We start from the raw sequence: 17195 nt of genomic DNA on the forward strand, positions 1-17195 counted from the left end.
AAATACCGATATGATTAAACATAAATATGACAGGCTTGAAATTTCTTGTTGTCTGCATATTACTGATTGGTGTGAAACTACAATTTTGTTGTTTATTCGATTAATATTTTATAATTTATTTTGTTTTAAAAAATATAAGTACAACAGTTTTAAAATTTCTTGCACGACCTGTTAACTTGATATGAAAATAATAAGTTTCGGGTACTCTTTAACGAGTCTGGTCATTATCGATTCACACGTTAATGATACATTAACAAATCAGGTTGTTATCGTTTTACTGGTCAAGAACCAGTTAAGATAATGAGTGTGACATGAATGCAACATGTTTGTAAGGTTTAGACATTAGTCATGTCAATTTCTTGTTTGACTCATTAACTTGACACAAACCAACACAACTCATTAAGAAGTCAGGTCGTTATTAGATTACTTGTTGAGAACACGTAACATAACGAGTTTGACACAACAAAATCTATTAAAATAAAGAATATGACGACAAACACGATCTGTTCGTTAGGCCTACGTAAAACAAAGCAATAGGTATGAATGTGTGAGATATATTTGGGCAAAGTATGGGGGTGGCACCAATAAAAGGTGTTAGGATGCAAGAAAAAGTTTGATGAGGGTGGATGGCTTGCATAATATAAGCCACATGCAATGCCCTGCAAATTTTAATTATCTGAGCATAAATCTATGGTAAAAAAAATCATTAATTTATAATTACAACTGAATTCTATATGTAGCTCAGAGAACAATGGAGAGATATAATATGAAAGTTTACTGTCATGACAGAGAATAAAAGGTTAAGTAACAATAGCCATTATCGGCCAGCTTCATGAGGGATGTGTATTTACCTACTAAGACGTATGCTTTGCTGGACTTCTCATATAATGATAGATACTTTTAATTATTTAAGTTACAAGTTGCGGCATTTTTTATATTATACGTGTGTTTAGCTATTTTTTAATTATTTATGTGCTTGGGTGGTTTAGTTAGAATTTTGTGGGTTTAGTTAACAAAGAAAAAGACTAGCAGATGAATATGAGTTGAAAGAAACATAAATTGTGTTCTCAAATTTTGTATGGTTTTGTTATATTTATATATATATATATATATATATATTATATACATGTATATATATATATTTTTTTTTGTGAGCTTTGGCATGAAGGTTTCTTTCTTGTATGGAGAAGTCAGACCGTTAAGAGGGCGACCCACTGCCTAATCAAGCACTAAGGAATCAACTACTGTCACTAAATAATTAAGCAATCAATTTTGTCTTATTAGAATTAATCTAATGTGTTAGTGTGAGAGCGAAAATGAGAGATGTAATGTAACACCTTCTCATCCTTATCCACGTCACATTGATCCATTATTTTGACAACTTCAGAAAAATATATCATATAAAACGGAGTATTTATCCATACATTTATGTCATATGTTCAGTTCTTTATCTTTTTATTCAGAAGATAAAAAATATATATAAAGACATCTTTTTAGCTTTTGACACACTCACGTTTAATCTCGGATGTTATTTCTGCTTGACTTATTCAATATCAAAAATCAAAAGTCAAATACTGTGAAAATCATCTTCTGAAAATAAAAACTCATGAGACTAGTTCGTTTAAGTTGTCCAGGCCCATATTGTAGAAAAAGGTTTGTGAGGCCCAACTGAATTTTGATACCAGTTTAAAGATTTAAGGCCCATTAGTCTATCATTCCAAGTTTTTGTATTTGTTGGGGTCTGGATTTCATTCAAAGTTGAGCGTTAACTTTATATGGGCCATGAAGACCACATTCAAGTTGAATATTATTTGTGTCAATGAACTAACTGGATATTTTGGTCATTTCAACATTGTCAGCTGAACTAAAACTCCAACGTCGACACCTCTTCTTTATGCCCAAGCCGCACTCATGACTTAAATTGTAAATTTCCTTCAAAAGGATAGTACTAATTTGTTAGATTCTAAAAAGATAACAGGAGCTAATTGGGCAGCGAGCAGGGCCTAACGCTTAAGTAGTTTTTTTAATTTTAATTAAATTTATTATATAACATATATATATATATATATAAGTTTACTTATACTAAAAAATATATAATTGTATTGAGAGTATAAATTGCAAAACAGAATGACGTATAGATTATAAGGTAATAACTTATGAAAAAACATGGGAAACAAATATATAACGTGTGTTCATTAAAGTATTCAACAAATCTCTTATAAATTGAAAAAAAAAATGAAAGATGAAAGTTATTTACTTTTTGTTGAAGAATTCATCCAAGTATTCAACAAGCCTCTTAATTTCAAACATCTAGAAATTAATCGGACATTTTTAGAACAATGATTTTCCTTTGTGCATGGTACTCTTTTTCCTTCGAAAATATTAAGAGTCTCAACAAGATTTTAGTGAGGTCATGTTGGTGCTTCGTATCTTCTTATGTATTTTTTAATAAAAAATAAAATAAACACAGAATACGGGATCAAAACTGATAAAATTGAAACCACGCCACGCCACTGAATTTGATATTTGTGACCAAACATATGTACCATAAATAACACAAATGCTTATTTATTTATTTAATTAACAACTTGTACATGCTTATTAAGATATAAAATTGCATTCGTTAATACTTAATAAATATTAGAAGAAAAGAAAAGGAAAAGGATTCGTACGTCACGTGGGTGTTTTTATATGCAATGTGCATGGAACGCGTACCAGGCTTAGTTTCTCATCGTTTAAATACATACTTGCATTACTTAAGATTAAGAAGGCAATTAAGTCAATCTATAGATAATTAATAATTTAATAGATATGCTGCTTTAAGTACTAGTGTGAGCATATCTGCAATTAAAAAATCAATTAGGTGAGGAGGGTTATTGGACCGATCGACTACCACCACTACCAGTTTTAAATTTTATTAATTAAAAGCATGATTAATTTTGGGATTTAGTTTTGATTAATTTACAACCATATGAACTATATGATATGATCAGACGGAAGGAAAGCTTCATCGTAACCGTGAATCCAACTCCATCTTTTTATATTAGCAATGACAAAATGTGAAAGAAAAGCCATCGAATCAAAGCCTTTTATTTGCCACTAGAAAAAGCCATCAGCTTTATTTCAGTGACAAGAATAATTCAAACAAGTTGTTTATAATTAATTACAAATTAAGGTTGTTCAAACTAACACTTATGTTAAGAATTAATTAAGACATACCTAAGTGTTTTTAATTACTTAATTAGTAGACGACTAAGCAGTGTTCTTTGTTTATTATAATATCCATATATTCCATGATCTGAATTCAAGATCCTTTCTAGAGTATTATGAGTATACTGGAATGGGTCAAAACCAATAAATTAGAAGAAAAAAATTACAAATTATCATACATTAACCTAGTTGTTTAGAATTTTTTTTGGTGTAATAAACAAACATGCGATGTCACTAGTCCACACGCTATAATATTGTACATAGACGGCAATTGATATACTTCATAGGGCTGTTAGAGAAATAGACGTTTTGTAAAATGAGAGAATTGCGAAAACACCAAAAAATCGCGCTAAATTTTTTTTTTGTTATGCTATTCGAAATATTTCACTTCGAAGTTTTTTATTTTTGTTGAAAGAAATTACTGTGGGGCTCACGATTTTTGTTTGTTTGTTTTTGCTGTGTTATCATTAACGGAGATGAAGAACTTCTAGCGATGGAAAAGAAGTATTATTAGATTAAGACCTAGTTCATCACACTTGAATATAAAAGAAAATAATTCTTGTAATTAGTTGACTCCTCGAGTCATATAAAGAAAATTGAGTCGGATATAAAGTGACTACAATCAACTTTCACTTTTACACAAATTAGGGTTTTTTTTTTGAAAAATTAGATCTGTTTTAGGGATGCTAATCTGGATTTCAGAAAGAAAAAGAAAACATATATATAGCACGCACATAACAAATAAAGAACATATAATTTTCTCCATATCAACATATCAAATTTAAACGATAAGAAAAAAGTCATTTAACATTAGAACTTGAGAACAGAATGAAGTGTAAATCCGGTTATATATCCACGTACACAAGAAATCTGAATTTAAATTTTGAGTTAGTATTCAACTGCTAATACAGTACAAAACAATTGTCAGCAAACTATATATATAATGCAATCCATATATTTTTTTCTTTGTTTCAAGTTGGAAGATGTTAAAGTAAAAATAAAAAAATCTCAAACTACTGGAGAAGAAATGGCAGCGTTTGTAATGAACAACCATGCTAAACCTCACTTCTAGACGATCTCTGAATCTTCGCCGGCGAGCCGAGCCCTAACTGAAGATCCAACGGCTTACAGCTCTGATTAGTCGAAGCAGACAAAGGGGAAGGCGTGAAGACGACAGGCCTGCTTTCTCCCGACCTGTCCGTTTGCGTCAACGTAAACTTATTAGGGTTTGTAAGATGATCTTGTTCTCCTGTCTGGGAAGGAGGAAACTGCTGCTGAGGTGGCATGGAATACCAATTGGAAACCTTGGAGTGGGACCCGCTCGACGACCCATAATTTTGATCGAACGGGATGAAACTGATCTGGGACTCTTCGTTAAGGGTGAATGGATGGTCAGAACTGAGATACGAGGAAGGGTCGTAGAACCACGACGGTGCCGCTGTAGAACCCTGGTGGTGGAAGGTTTGGAAAGGCTGGAGGTAACAGTTGATGCTGGCTTTTCTGGCTTGAAGCTGGAGCCTTTTCTTCTTCATTCTCTCCTTTTTGTGTGCATTTTGATGTCCACCGAGTGCTTGTGAATTTGCAAACTCCTTGAAGCAATATTGGCACTCGAATTTCTTGTCATCTGGTTCACTTGTTGAGCTCTTCTCATTCTCTCTAGATCGTTCCAATTTTATCGGATGTGAGACAGAGTTTGATGAATTTACACTTTCATCCCCACCACCTTCTGCTGATGACCCTCCTCCTTTGATGGAGGTTTCTTCATTCCTAAGTGGATTCAGTTCAAACCCGAAAAGCCTGAGCTTCTTCTCAACACAAGATCCTGCGGAATAGGTTTCCGATTGCATTTCTAATTTTGTAATGTGGGGGAGGAAAAATATAGGAAGAAGATATTTTGAGTGGTTGTTTTGTAGGGATTAGTTGTTTGGGTTCTCTTCCTTTTATAGTAAACTCTATGGGTTCCAACGATGCACTGCATCTCAAATTATATTGATTTTTTTAATGTTCATGATGGTATTAAGAAATGCACACCAGGCGCCAATAAAAAAGACAGAAAAAAGAAAAGTCAGATCGGAGAAGCCGTCTCATGCAAATATCAGTTTTTTAATCCCTTTCAAATTAAGTTAGATGTAGAACAGTAGAAGTAGATGCACACTTGAAAAAGTATGGAACTTTTCTCCAATATCATCATCAAAGGATTCATACTGTACGTTTGCATTGTTAAGCAAGAAAGAAGTCTATTTGTTTGGTTCTGACTAATTTATGTGCGGTTTCATTGTTAAGATGAAATAATCTATTTATTTATTTATTCGAGAAATTTTTTAATTGAATTTTTGAACATTGGGGAGAGCGATTTTAAAATTTTGGCATATAAGAAAGATATATTGCGTAATCAATTGAGCTATGTTCAAGTGTTTATTCATTAAACCATAATTAATGTGATATAATTATAGCACTTAGAATATATAAAACATGCCATCATAAACCCCCACTTGGTTTACTAAAAAAATAAAAAAATAAAAACCCCACCTGAGGCGTTTTAAAAATGTTTTGTTTTAGCCAAAATGGTCCAAAGATTGACATAACTTCTCACTTTGGTCCTTGACATTAAAACCGATAGAAGTGATCCTTAAGTTTGTCCACCGTCAATCATTTGGTTTTTCTATGAAAAATCTCTATTAAATTGAGGGTACTTTTTGTCCAATCAACCCCTTCACTTGTTTTTCTATTTGAATGAGATTTTTCATAGAAATACTAAAATGATTGACGGTGAACAAACACAAAACTATGAAGCAAGGGTTAATTGCACGTGATTCGTTGAAATGGCAAATCTTTTCGAGAATGAATAACTTATATCGATTTTTAATATCAGATATCAAAGTAAAGAATTATATGAATTTCAAATACCACTTTAGCTAAAAAGTCCTTTAAAAACCTTTATTCCATGCTTAAAGTTACTGAGAACATAATTAACTGCATCTAATTAACAAAAGTCAAAGAAAGATGGGAATTTTTAAAAGAAACAGGAGGTTAACTTTGCAACAACCAACAAAATCTTTTTCACTGTACTCAAATGCATATCTTAGATTATGTTACAACGACTTAATGAGTCATGAGTGGATTCATGTATTGTCATCTACCAAAGAACCCAAATCATAATATTTAAAAATAAAAAAAAAAAGAGCATTAAAATATAGTTTATTTTACAGGTGTTGGTGCCCAGTCCCATCCACCCCAGGAAACCAATAATGTAATTAATATACAATTTTGGGATCTGTAGCTTTGTGATTAATCAGCACTAAAATGAAGCTTCTTGGTAATTAGAATGATTATCCTGAACCAACAAACACAATTAAAATATGTGTATTTTGACCATGTTTCTGAATTAATATATACTTAATAGGAACATAGCAAGGCAGATTAGTTGCTAAACAAAGGGAATATTTAAGAAGTGGGCAATGAGGTCAGCATATATACTAATTAGGGTCTTGGATGAGATCTGGGCATATCTTGTTAGAGCAGGCAAAACCCTAATTTTTCATACCCAAAAAGCGTATGTGGTGAAGCAAGTCATCATCTAAATATTATTTTTATGAATTAAGAGAAGCATTTGGGGTGGACAGGTGTTCTGTTTGGACCCCAGATTTTGTAGCTTTGGGTTACACAGATTTTATAAACTTATATTGTGTTGTTATTCCGTTGTATTTACTTGAGATCTTGTTCATGGTGGACTTCTTCCACCAAATGATATTTTTCTCATGCTCATCAAATTCTCACTCCTTCTATTTCTTTCCACACTCTCTCTCTCTCTCTCTCTCTCTAAAATCGTGTTCTCTTGTTACTTAGTATTACAGTTTGGGGTATTCCTTCCTACTTGTAAGTGAGATATCTTAGGTTTGAATTCGTAGATGACGATTCGATACTAAATTATGTTGTACATTATGTAGTTTAACCGAACTTTCTCTCCTCTTAATCTAAAATATATCGGTGTACTTAATCAAAAGAGCCATATTCTCTTTCTCTAAATTTCAAATCTTTTTTCCTGCTTTTGGGAGAAGAATTCACAATTCCAACCAGACATGCTGTCATCAAATCATTTTCAATCGTTTGAGGAATAAAAATCAGACCATATAGAGATGGTGGGTTGGTTTTGAATGGTTGATTTCATATAATTCCATTTGATTTGTCCATAATTCGATTCATATTTTTAAACTTGATATATGATCACAAATGGTGGCCCCTAAACCACCCTATTAAAAAAAAACCTATTTCCATCCACTACCCTATATTGCTTTGCTTCCCCTTCTGGACTATTTCCCAAACTAATATTCTCTCTTATCTTATTAATCTACAAAGAAAACCAAAATTGACTGAGGCCAAGTAGTTCGTCATGAGAAATAATATATGGATTACCTGTTTAATTAAAGATCAGAACTACTAAAGTTAAATGAGAGAGTGACAGTTTATATATGTAGTTAATTGGATTGGATGTTTGTCCCTTGAGGAGAAATTTTTCCATAGACTCAGGATGTCATGCTGACGGAAATACACTAATTAAAGGTATTTACACATTGTTATATGAAAAAGTTAATAATAGCATATGATTCGTACCAACTGATGTTTCAGTTGCATAAAAGTTCTTCTCATCTTTTTAACTCTGTTAATAAGAAAGATTTGTGCCATCCAATGTATACACATGATTACGTACAAGACTTTCTATAGCTGGTACAACTGAATTTGAATCCAAAAGCCTCCGGAGTACAAAGGAAGTTGCGTGGCTATCTGCTGCATAAACAAATTAACCAATGCATTAGAGATTAAGTGCCTTTTGGTTAGAAATTTGTCACCCATATTTTCATGTAATAATTAATTCAACCATTACTTGGACATAGTTCATGAAAGTAATGGGCAATTGGGAAGCAACAAGCATGTGTCCAAACTGATGCCGCCTTAGTCATTTCAAGGAAAGAGCCAGGTGTGGGGAAACTTATCTTCATATAAGTGGACCACAACAGTATAAACACGTGCCTTTATCATTTTAAACTATTAATTGTATTCCTAGTTAATTTTGCATTAGGGTTCGAAGAAAAACCAGTACTGATAGTGATAGAAGAAACTTCATATGATTTGAACTTTCATCAAAATAATGAGCAGTAGAATATGCACTAGCAGAAATAGGTATTATTTTTTGTTTTGGTACATTCCTTTATAAATATGTATTTTAAATATGCTTTTAGAGTAGTCATGTTGAGAGTGAATCTCACATCAGAGAAACAATCAATGTTGTAGGTGCTTATAAGATATTGGGCTACTCCCACCTAACTTTTTTTATGGTATCATAACAGGTTGTCTCATGTGCGACACCCAACGACTATTTATAGACTTGAAAATTCGTTACATATGAGAATGCGTGTAGAGAGTGAATTCCATATCGGAGGAAGAATAGACCTTGTATGTGCTTATAAGAGATTTGGTCGGCTACTCTATAATAACAACTAACATTATGGTAAAACTCCAACTTTCATCAAGTAAAAGGTTGACTTCTGGCCTTTTTTCAGCCGCAGGTTATCCAAGTCCAAATATTAATCTGAAAGAGTAGGTTTAGGCACAGAGCTGGGTACTGCCGACATCCTATGTATGTGTATATAATATGCAATAATTCGTCTTTACATAACGCGTGCAACTTCCAGGTGCTTGGCATGTATATGATTAGGATAGACGGAAGCCAAAACTAAATTACTTGGGGCATTTGAATATCTAACTTGGAGTTTCTTATTTTAAAGTCTCTCACAGCTTCTGATACTCTGCACCTTGAACTGCAACAGCATTCTAATTGCTTTGGGTATGTCACTACTTTGGAAACGTTGAAATTGCATTTTGACAATCAAAATCGCTTCTAACAATGTATAGTACGCAAAAATTAAATGTGCATGCAGATCATAAAAACGCTCCTAGGAGAAGCAATTTGAAGTTTTTCTTTCTTTTTTTTTTCTTTCCAAAAAGCAATTGAATTTTAATAAAAATTTCCACGTATTTATAGTAAAACGAACTTATGAGCGAAAGTATAAAACAACAACCACATTTTGAAAGATCATTTACATAAAATTCCAGAAATTTAAGCAGACAAGTTGTTGGTGAAAACTTTAAAGCAATCGAATTTTCCAATTAAAAGGGGAAAAGGAGCAAGGGACAAATCATTCTACATCTCAAAAATTTTCTGGTACCATCTATTACTATATAAACCAACAACGATCTCTAATCCAAAAATGTGGCAACTGGTTGAAGGGCCAGTTTATAACACCCCGATTGTGAGCAAGTACATTATGATCATTTCATAAAGAAAGGAGCTCTCTAATATGCGCTTTCAATCACCTAACAGTAACTGATGGCCCCAAAATATCTTGGTTTTCAACGTATATTTGTAGTTGATGGCCGCTTGGAACGAGGCAGGAGGGCAAGAATAAGCTTCTTCCTAGGTCCCTGCAACAAAATCGATCTTCATAAGAACCATCAATGCATTATATTTCGAGCAGGTTACCTCTGTATTCTAAAACGAGAACCTCTAATACATTCACAACCCACATGCAAAGGTCACAAGGCAAAACACAGACATGCACCCAGACTGCTGACAAGGTGCCAGGTTGATCCACATAAAAGTGGGGATTTGAACAAGTACCACAATAAGACACTTTCCTAGATAGTACAATGCATGCAACACAATGCTACTCGGAAAACTAATAAAGTAGGATTAAACAAAACCCATAAAACACCTGAATTGGACATCATTTAAAAGTAAACTAACAAGAAAAGTGAAAAAAAAAATAATAAAATACTGGGGAATGGCAAGTACCATAGGTATTCCCAGCTCTTTGAGGTCATATTCTCCCATCTGCTTCAATGCAGTCATATCAATCTGTGTAAGATCAGATATATCAATTATAAGTTGAATCCGAGAGAAGCTATTAACTTATTTATGTCCACAGCTAGCACCCAAACTCCAAAAGTTAGCTATCTGGGCAAGTCTTATAAAGGTTAAAACACTTCCAAACATTTTTTTAGAAGCACGTGCTGTTTCACTCATATGGTTTAGAAACAATGCTTATAAAACGAGCGGCGCTATGCATAAAAAGTGTGATGCCGAAGAAACAAAAAAGGGTTTCACTGAATGCAAAACAATCTATAAACTTAGGAACGGAAAAAAATGCATTAGATAAATTATAAAACTACAGGCCAAATGCTCATGAATTTTGGGTTAATGTAACCAAAGAAATAATTAGAAAACAACGATATGAAGCAACATACTTCCTCAGCCTTAAAAATAATGGCATATTTTCCCAACCCCAGCGCATGTAGCAAGCCATCTACAGTCTGTTGTTCATCACTCTGCAAACACCAAACACCCAGAAAGTTCCTAAGTCCATAAACTGACGTGGATATCAATCCAAATTTGAAACATACAGACTGAAGAATATGTAGTTTAATACATAGCCAACGTTTAGGTAATTATAGTTACAGAGCATAAAAACATTCAAATACAGCCATAGAAAAGTACTTAATTTCCTACTGCTTCCAGGAACCAAGGTTAAAAAATAGCTGCCATAGGCACAGGTGAGACACAAGCATGGTGCAATTTCTCATGTCGTTAAGAATTTTAACCTTACAACTACTAGTGAATATTTTGGTGGTTTTCAAAAACATACCACAAACTCTTTAAACTGGTATCTGCTTCGAATTTATGGCCTGACTGGACCTCTACATCTAAAACCACGTACAATGATTACTCATCCTCCAAATGCATGGCAACATAAGGGCGTGGACTAACAAATTCCATTTTGTTCTCTTGGTAGTTTTGTCAGTATTTCAGACTGTAAACTAACAAATAGCTTTTATGGTGATGGACCAATTTTCTAGAAAACAACACCAACTTTTAATAGGTTTTTGTATTTTAAACAAACTTACCTCTCCAAATTCAATGATCTAATTTCAGCAAGAAATTGAGTCACTTAATCTATCTAATCTTGACAAACTGCCTAACCACTGTTTTCTTTATCATGCAGGCAGAGCAAGTTTTTGCATCATGAAAGATAGAAAAGGTTCTAATTTTGTGTGAGTGTGTTTTGGGGGGAGGGGGAGGGGGAGGGAGGGAGCTTTGATACAGGCATGAAAATGATGATGATAAGATCAGCATTGCTGAAAACACAATTTGGCCCTATAAGCATAGACAAGTTTAAAGAGTTTATTCTTAGACATTCAATTCAGTTACTATTACATACAGCTACAAATGCAGAGCATATTTGGAATTGGATATACAATTGAAGAAAATAGCGAAAGGCAAGTAGCATGTACCACATATGAACTTTTCTGTACAATGCTGCTCAGAGGAGGAATTTGGCTCAAATGAGGTGGGGGTGGGGCCACAGGCTTCGCAGATACAGGAGGCAATGGAGAACTGGACATGAAAGGAGTTGTACTCGCAGGCCTTGTAGCATTTAGAACATCTTTGCTCATATATGGAACCGATCTGACATCATCAAATGCCCTACTTACTGGCCTTCTCTGCAATTCTTTGGGATTCCTCGGAGGGGAGAGACCCCTCGAAGTGACTACAACTCTATCTGGGGATCTTCGTCTTATATGGTCCAGTGTCCAAGGGGAATAAGAATTTCTTAATGAATCCACACGAGGTAAATCATCTGCCCTTGAAGAAGGAATTCGGCCCATAAAGCTAGTCTCTTTTATTTCGGAATGGAGCTGACGTGGGTCATGGCCAGTAACAGGGCGCTGAACTGCCTTTGACAGCTTTTCACGGAGGTCCCCGTGCCTATGATCATCATCACTCTGAGCTCGTCTAAACGCATTTTTTTGCATGAGTTTAATTCGAAGATCACCTTTACCAATGTGTGCATCTTGGAGATTTAAAGCAAAGGTTAGAAAAAGGAAATTAATTCAGAAATACAGTACTGCAGCAATTTTTCAATTGCTCCGGAGTAAGCTTATTACCATCATAACCATTGGAACTCATACTTGACCTACCATTGTCTCCTCGCTGGCTGCAAAAAAGGTATGATGATAAATTATTTTGAAAATTTGACTTGTTCAGGGAATTTCTGACACATTGGATGTAAGAACTAAACATATGAAATCCCTTTAGCTCTGTTTCCAACTCATACACAAATTTTGCAACTTATACCAACATTTCAATTTAACTCGATAGGCATGTTATTCAATTTCATATCAGTAGTATAATCTATAGGAACACAACCACTGAGTCAGACATGACAATATTCCAAAGCAACGGTAGATTTCAGCAGCAGATAAAATTTAACTTTATAAGTAACAAGGGTCACACCGTTTATTGCTGTGTAGGCTTCCGTGTGACAAAGCACCGTCTACATTACCTCCTAACCTATCTCTAACAGAACGCTTGGCCCCAGCCGCAGGTATATGATCAGCTAATGAAGACCCCGAAACAGACCTCTTCACCACCTGTCAAATGGTGATACAAGTCATTACACTTTCAAGAACAAGAAAACCAGGAAGAAAAAAACTTCAAACTCTAATCAATTGTTGATATATAATCAAGTAAACGCATAAAATTTAATTACTTTACTTCATGTTTCTATACTTTCTCTTCACTAACTCAAAAAGTGTGCTTATTTAGTTCTATAAATCCCCCAATATACATATTCATACATATATACACACATAGACACAAACATACACATGTACAGGTCTCACTTTTGTACAGGAGAAAATGAGAAACTGGATACCTGACCACCGCGCCCAAGCGTTATGGTGACTCGGCCCCTCGAATTCCCTGACATAGTTTCAAATCAGAAACCCTAGGTAATCAATCGGCTAATCAAGCTTTTACTACAAGGCATCACCGCCGCAGAAACCCTAATCCGATAGCCGATGCCAGGCAAAGCGAAGCTCGGGGAGATTGATTGATAAGCGCCTGGTTGTCTGCGACGTCTGGGGAGCAATTAGGGTTAGAGAGAGAGAGAGAGAGAGAGAGATTGGTGTTTTTTGGGTCGAAAAATTCGAAATGAATCGAAAACGATGACGCAGCGTTGCAGAGGAATATCAAAAGGCCGGAGTCGCGAAAATCAGAGAGAGATGGGTGTTGTTATTGATCGGCCAATACGAGCCGTCTGATTACTGGCGCACTCTAAGTCTCAAGCTTTTTTCCTTCCACAAATCAAAACCACCTTTTTCAGTGTTTTGACCCCTTTTCAAATGAAAGGCTTAAAATTAAAAATTGAAAATGTCCTTTTTAGCGAAAAAAATCTTTAGATTGGCATAATAAAAATAGTTTTAAGTTTGTTTATCATCAATTATTTTGATTTAAATTTTTTTTTTAAATAAGAGTCAAATGATTTGATAAAAATTAAGGTATTTTTATCATTTTATTATTCAATGAAGATTTTCAAGAAATGATCAAAATGATTGACGGTGAACAAACACAAATACCACTTCTATTGATTTCAAATCTCAGTGACTAAAGTGAACAGTTATGCAAAACTTAAGAACCATTTAACATTTTGACTAAAAAGTCCTAAAAAAAATATTTATACGCGCACAAATTATAAGAAATGCAAGGAAAGTAGAGGACCGTGTTTTCTTTGGTAAATAGCCTTTTTTTTTTTGTCATACTTTGGTAAATAGTTAAATAATTATCTTATTTTTTGTAATTAAGTTGCAAATTTGCAAGAGACATAATTATACTTACAACATGATTTTTTTTTAATCCCTAAAAATAAAACCACAAATCAAGCCACTTATTACTACGATCTTTATTTGTAAGTGAGAGGTCTTCGATTCAAATATCGTGGATTGCGAATTTAATATCAAATTAGGTTGTCTATTATATGGCTTAACCAAACTCCTATTTTTCTTAGTGTAAAAATATAAGGTTGTACTAAAAAAAAAAATCAAAACCAGAAATTACATATAAATTTGTTGCATTAAGGGCCGGTAGTCTCATCGGGCTTCATGAATATAAAAGCCCACCATAAACATACAAAGCCCAACTCAACGTCAAAACACAACTCAATTATCAGGAGAAACTTCAATGTTAGAGTACGCAAAGAAGAGTTTTCATGCAACGAGAATTTTTACTGTGAAAGTATGTCTCTCTGTTCTATCGCTTTCTAGCATTTTAATTGGTACTCGAATATTGTTCGTTCATTTAACCTTAGTTAAATCACTTAATTGCAAGTTTACGAGACTGTCTTCTTAATTATGAAAAAGTGCACATCAAATCATTGGTAACGTATAAAACAATCATTTAGAGTTCGATTGTGTATGCTTTCAGCTACTGGACTCTCCCCATATAGGGTGCAACACTCCACCGCTTCGCCTAGCAGCACAACACTTGTATTGTAATGAGCTCCCTCTAATGTGTGACTTCCAGTCACACAAAATATGAGAATATATAAAGAGACGGAGTCGAATAAGATTTAACTTAAACTTTTTACATCACATTACACAATACTATAAGACCTTGTTTGGCACGATGTTTGAGACACTCTCATATTAAATAGTCACCGACAAATAACATTTTTGTATACATGGTAGGTAAATTATTTTTCGTGTATTATTACATATATTAGCCTATTAGGGACCTTTTTTGGTAAAAATATATAAAGTAATATGTACATGATTGTTTGTAGGTAAAAGATAAAATCAAAAGCATGATCCAATTCCTAAGTTTATAAAATATTTTGTTGTTGGTATACAATATTTCGCATAATTGGAAATGAACATTTCAAATGGTAGGTAGGTAAATTAATTAATTTGGTCTAATATATAAATACACACACACACACACACACATATTTATACACATTTTGAATCAAATAACATTTTTGTACATGGTAGGTAAATTACTTTTTTTTTTTTTATGTATTATTGCATATATTAGTTTTTTTTTTTGTATATATATATATATATATATATAAACTCATAATGCCAGATACATAGAATTAAGCCAACAATTCTCATATTTGATATTAATATGCAATGAATATTTTAACATTAATGTCTTATTTTTCTTTTTGCAAAATCATTAACTCTCTTCTTACAATCTGCATAGAATTAATTATGCACATCAAATATGCAATAGGGGCATTTTAGGCATCTAAAAATGTAAAATATGTAAAGTAATATGTAATTAATGAATTCACTTAGGTGGGTCCTAGTCACTAGGTTTTTTTTTTTTCAGTAAAAAAATATGTCGAATTTTATATGAAAAATTTTGAATTTGAGAGATTAAAGTCATATTTTCAGTTTTTATAACTCTATTAGAGTTCTCCCGTTTCCACTCTTCGGACTCATTAACGCAACAGGATGACCGTATGTAATAAAATGATTCCAATTAACTAGTTAGCAAAACTATTTGGCTCACACTAATTGATGATCATATCATGACGCAGTTATATGATCATCACCGGAAAGCAACAACCATGAGGAAAGGAATCATGACATCATGCATGCAGTCATCGATCGGCTTGTAGAACTTAACTAGATATATATAAGCTAGCGTTAGATGCATGTGCATGGAGTCACATCATCATCATCATCACCATCATGCTGTACTATATGGAGAAAATGTAAGCTAGAAATAGAAGGCATATGGTCAGTCCTTCAAAAAATGTCATGATTAAGAATCCTAATTAATGATTAATACTTCCTTAAGTATAAATGTAAACTGTGCTAGGATCTATATTGAGATTTAGAGGTCTAAAATGTGGAAATCAAGTGAGCCATTCATGATTCTCCTTTTCTCTGTAAATATGTAGAGATGGAAATTCGATGAATCAAAATTAATAAGGATCGACTAATTAAGCCAATCAAACCATTCATGGTTTCCAGTCCAAGTATTAGGTCAGAAAACAAATTTGATTAATATACTTTGAGGCCCCTAAACGAAGAACAAGTAACAAACCCTAATGTAATCAATATATTGCAGATCGAGCTTATATGATCACTCGATGGATGTGCAGGCATACGATACAGCTCTCTCGAAAATTGAATCCACTAGCATCCACAGGTGACAAATAACAACCATAGATTCATAGAATCACAATATTCATTTGTAGGAAGAGATCGATCGAGAGAGAAATTGAGAGAGAACGTACATAATATTCTTTTACAGCATAAGCAGCACACAACACAACATATGGTATATTAGTTATTCAATCAACCAAACTTTAAAGCTCAAAACATACATACATACATACATACATATATATATATATATATGACTAACCCTTACAAATCCAATTAAGAGACCAACAAATTAAAAGCAATCCATCGTTCATATAGAGAAAACTTTCAACCTTGCGTAGAGATTTGCTTGATCTAGCAAACAATCGGACCACAACGCTTCAATTCCCCAAGAGATCTCAAAAGAAGAAAGAAACTAACATCAAAATCTGCTGCTAGTCTATATCGATCCAAGAAGAAGATCAGGGGAGAGAGCACCCTAGGGTTTCTTCTTCTTGAGTGAACCGATATCTTCTCAATCTAGTAGTCGTCTGATCTCTCTCTGGCTTTCTTCTTTCGCTTTCTTTGAGTGGAGTTGGAGGTGGAGAGCGGTCTTGGTGGGTGGTTTAAGGAGGAGCACTGGTGATGATGATAAGAGTGAGGAGGGGTTAATGATGAGAGGAAGAGGGGAGAAGAAGACATGATGATTATTGCTGAGCTTGTTGTGGTTATTGTGTTTTATTTATTTATTTTTGCGTTGAAGGGAGTGAAGAGATTTAAAGAGAAAATTTGATGGCTAATATTACTTGTTGTTCCACATGGATAGGTAATTATCACAATGCTATACCATCACACTGTCGACTTTCTCTCTCCGAAACTCCAGAAAGTTTTTGATCTAATAACCCTTTGTTGTATTGTACTTCGACCACCTAAAAGGCTAAAAGAGAGGCGGTGTTTTTTACTGTACAGATAAGAGAGAGAGGGAGAGTTGGGCA

General features: G+C 33.8%; 2 protein-coding genes across 3 annotated transcripts; both read right to left on the bottom strand.

Annotated features, from left to right (window-relative positions):
- Positions 1–4265: 4265 nt before the first annotated feature.
- Positions 4266–5093, bottom strand: LOC137736543 (zinc finger protein 5-like). The gene has a single exon (XM_068475794.1). It carries the CDS (start codon positions 5055–5057, stop codon positions 4266–4268), a length of 792 nt encoding a protein of 263 aa, XP_068331895.1. The 5' UTR covers positions 5058–5093.
- Positions 5094–9333: 4240 nt separating this feature from the next.
- LOC137737251 (uncharacterized) lies at positions 9334–13411 on the bottom strand. Of its 2 annotated transcripts, none has more exons than XM_068476681.1 (7): positions 12981–13411; positions 12560–12696; positions 12244–12260; positions 11557–12116; positions 10513–10593; positions 10061–10123; positions 9334–9690 (listed from the first exon to the last, which is right to left on the bottom strand). In XM_068476681.1, exons 1-7 carry the CDS (start codon positions 13032–13034, stop codon positions 9619–9621), a joined length of 984 nt encoding a protein of 327 aa, XP_068332782.1. In that variant the 5' UTR covers positions 13035–13411; the 3' UTR covers positions 9334–9618. The 2 variants fall into 2 exon arrangements, with proteins under 2 accessions (XP_068332782.1, XP_068332781.1); XM_068476680.1 differs by having other exon boundaries at positions 9335–9690; positions 12211–12260; positions 12981–13410.
- Positions 13412–17195: the final 3784 nt, after the last annotated feature.

The sequence above is a fragment of the Pyrus communis genome, chromosome 6 (assembly GCF_963583255.1).
Source record: "Pyrus communis chromosome 6, drPyrComm1.1, whole genome shotgun sequence".
Taxonomy (NCBI): Eukaryota; Viridiplantae; Streptophyta; class Magnoliopsida; order Rosales; family Rosaceae; genus Pyrus; species Pyrus communis.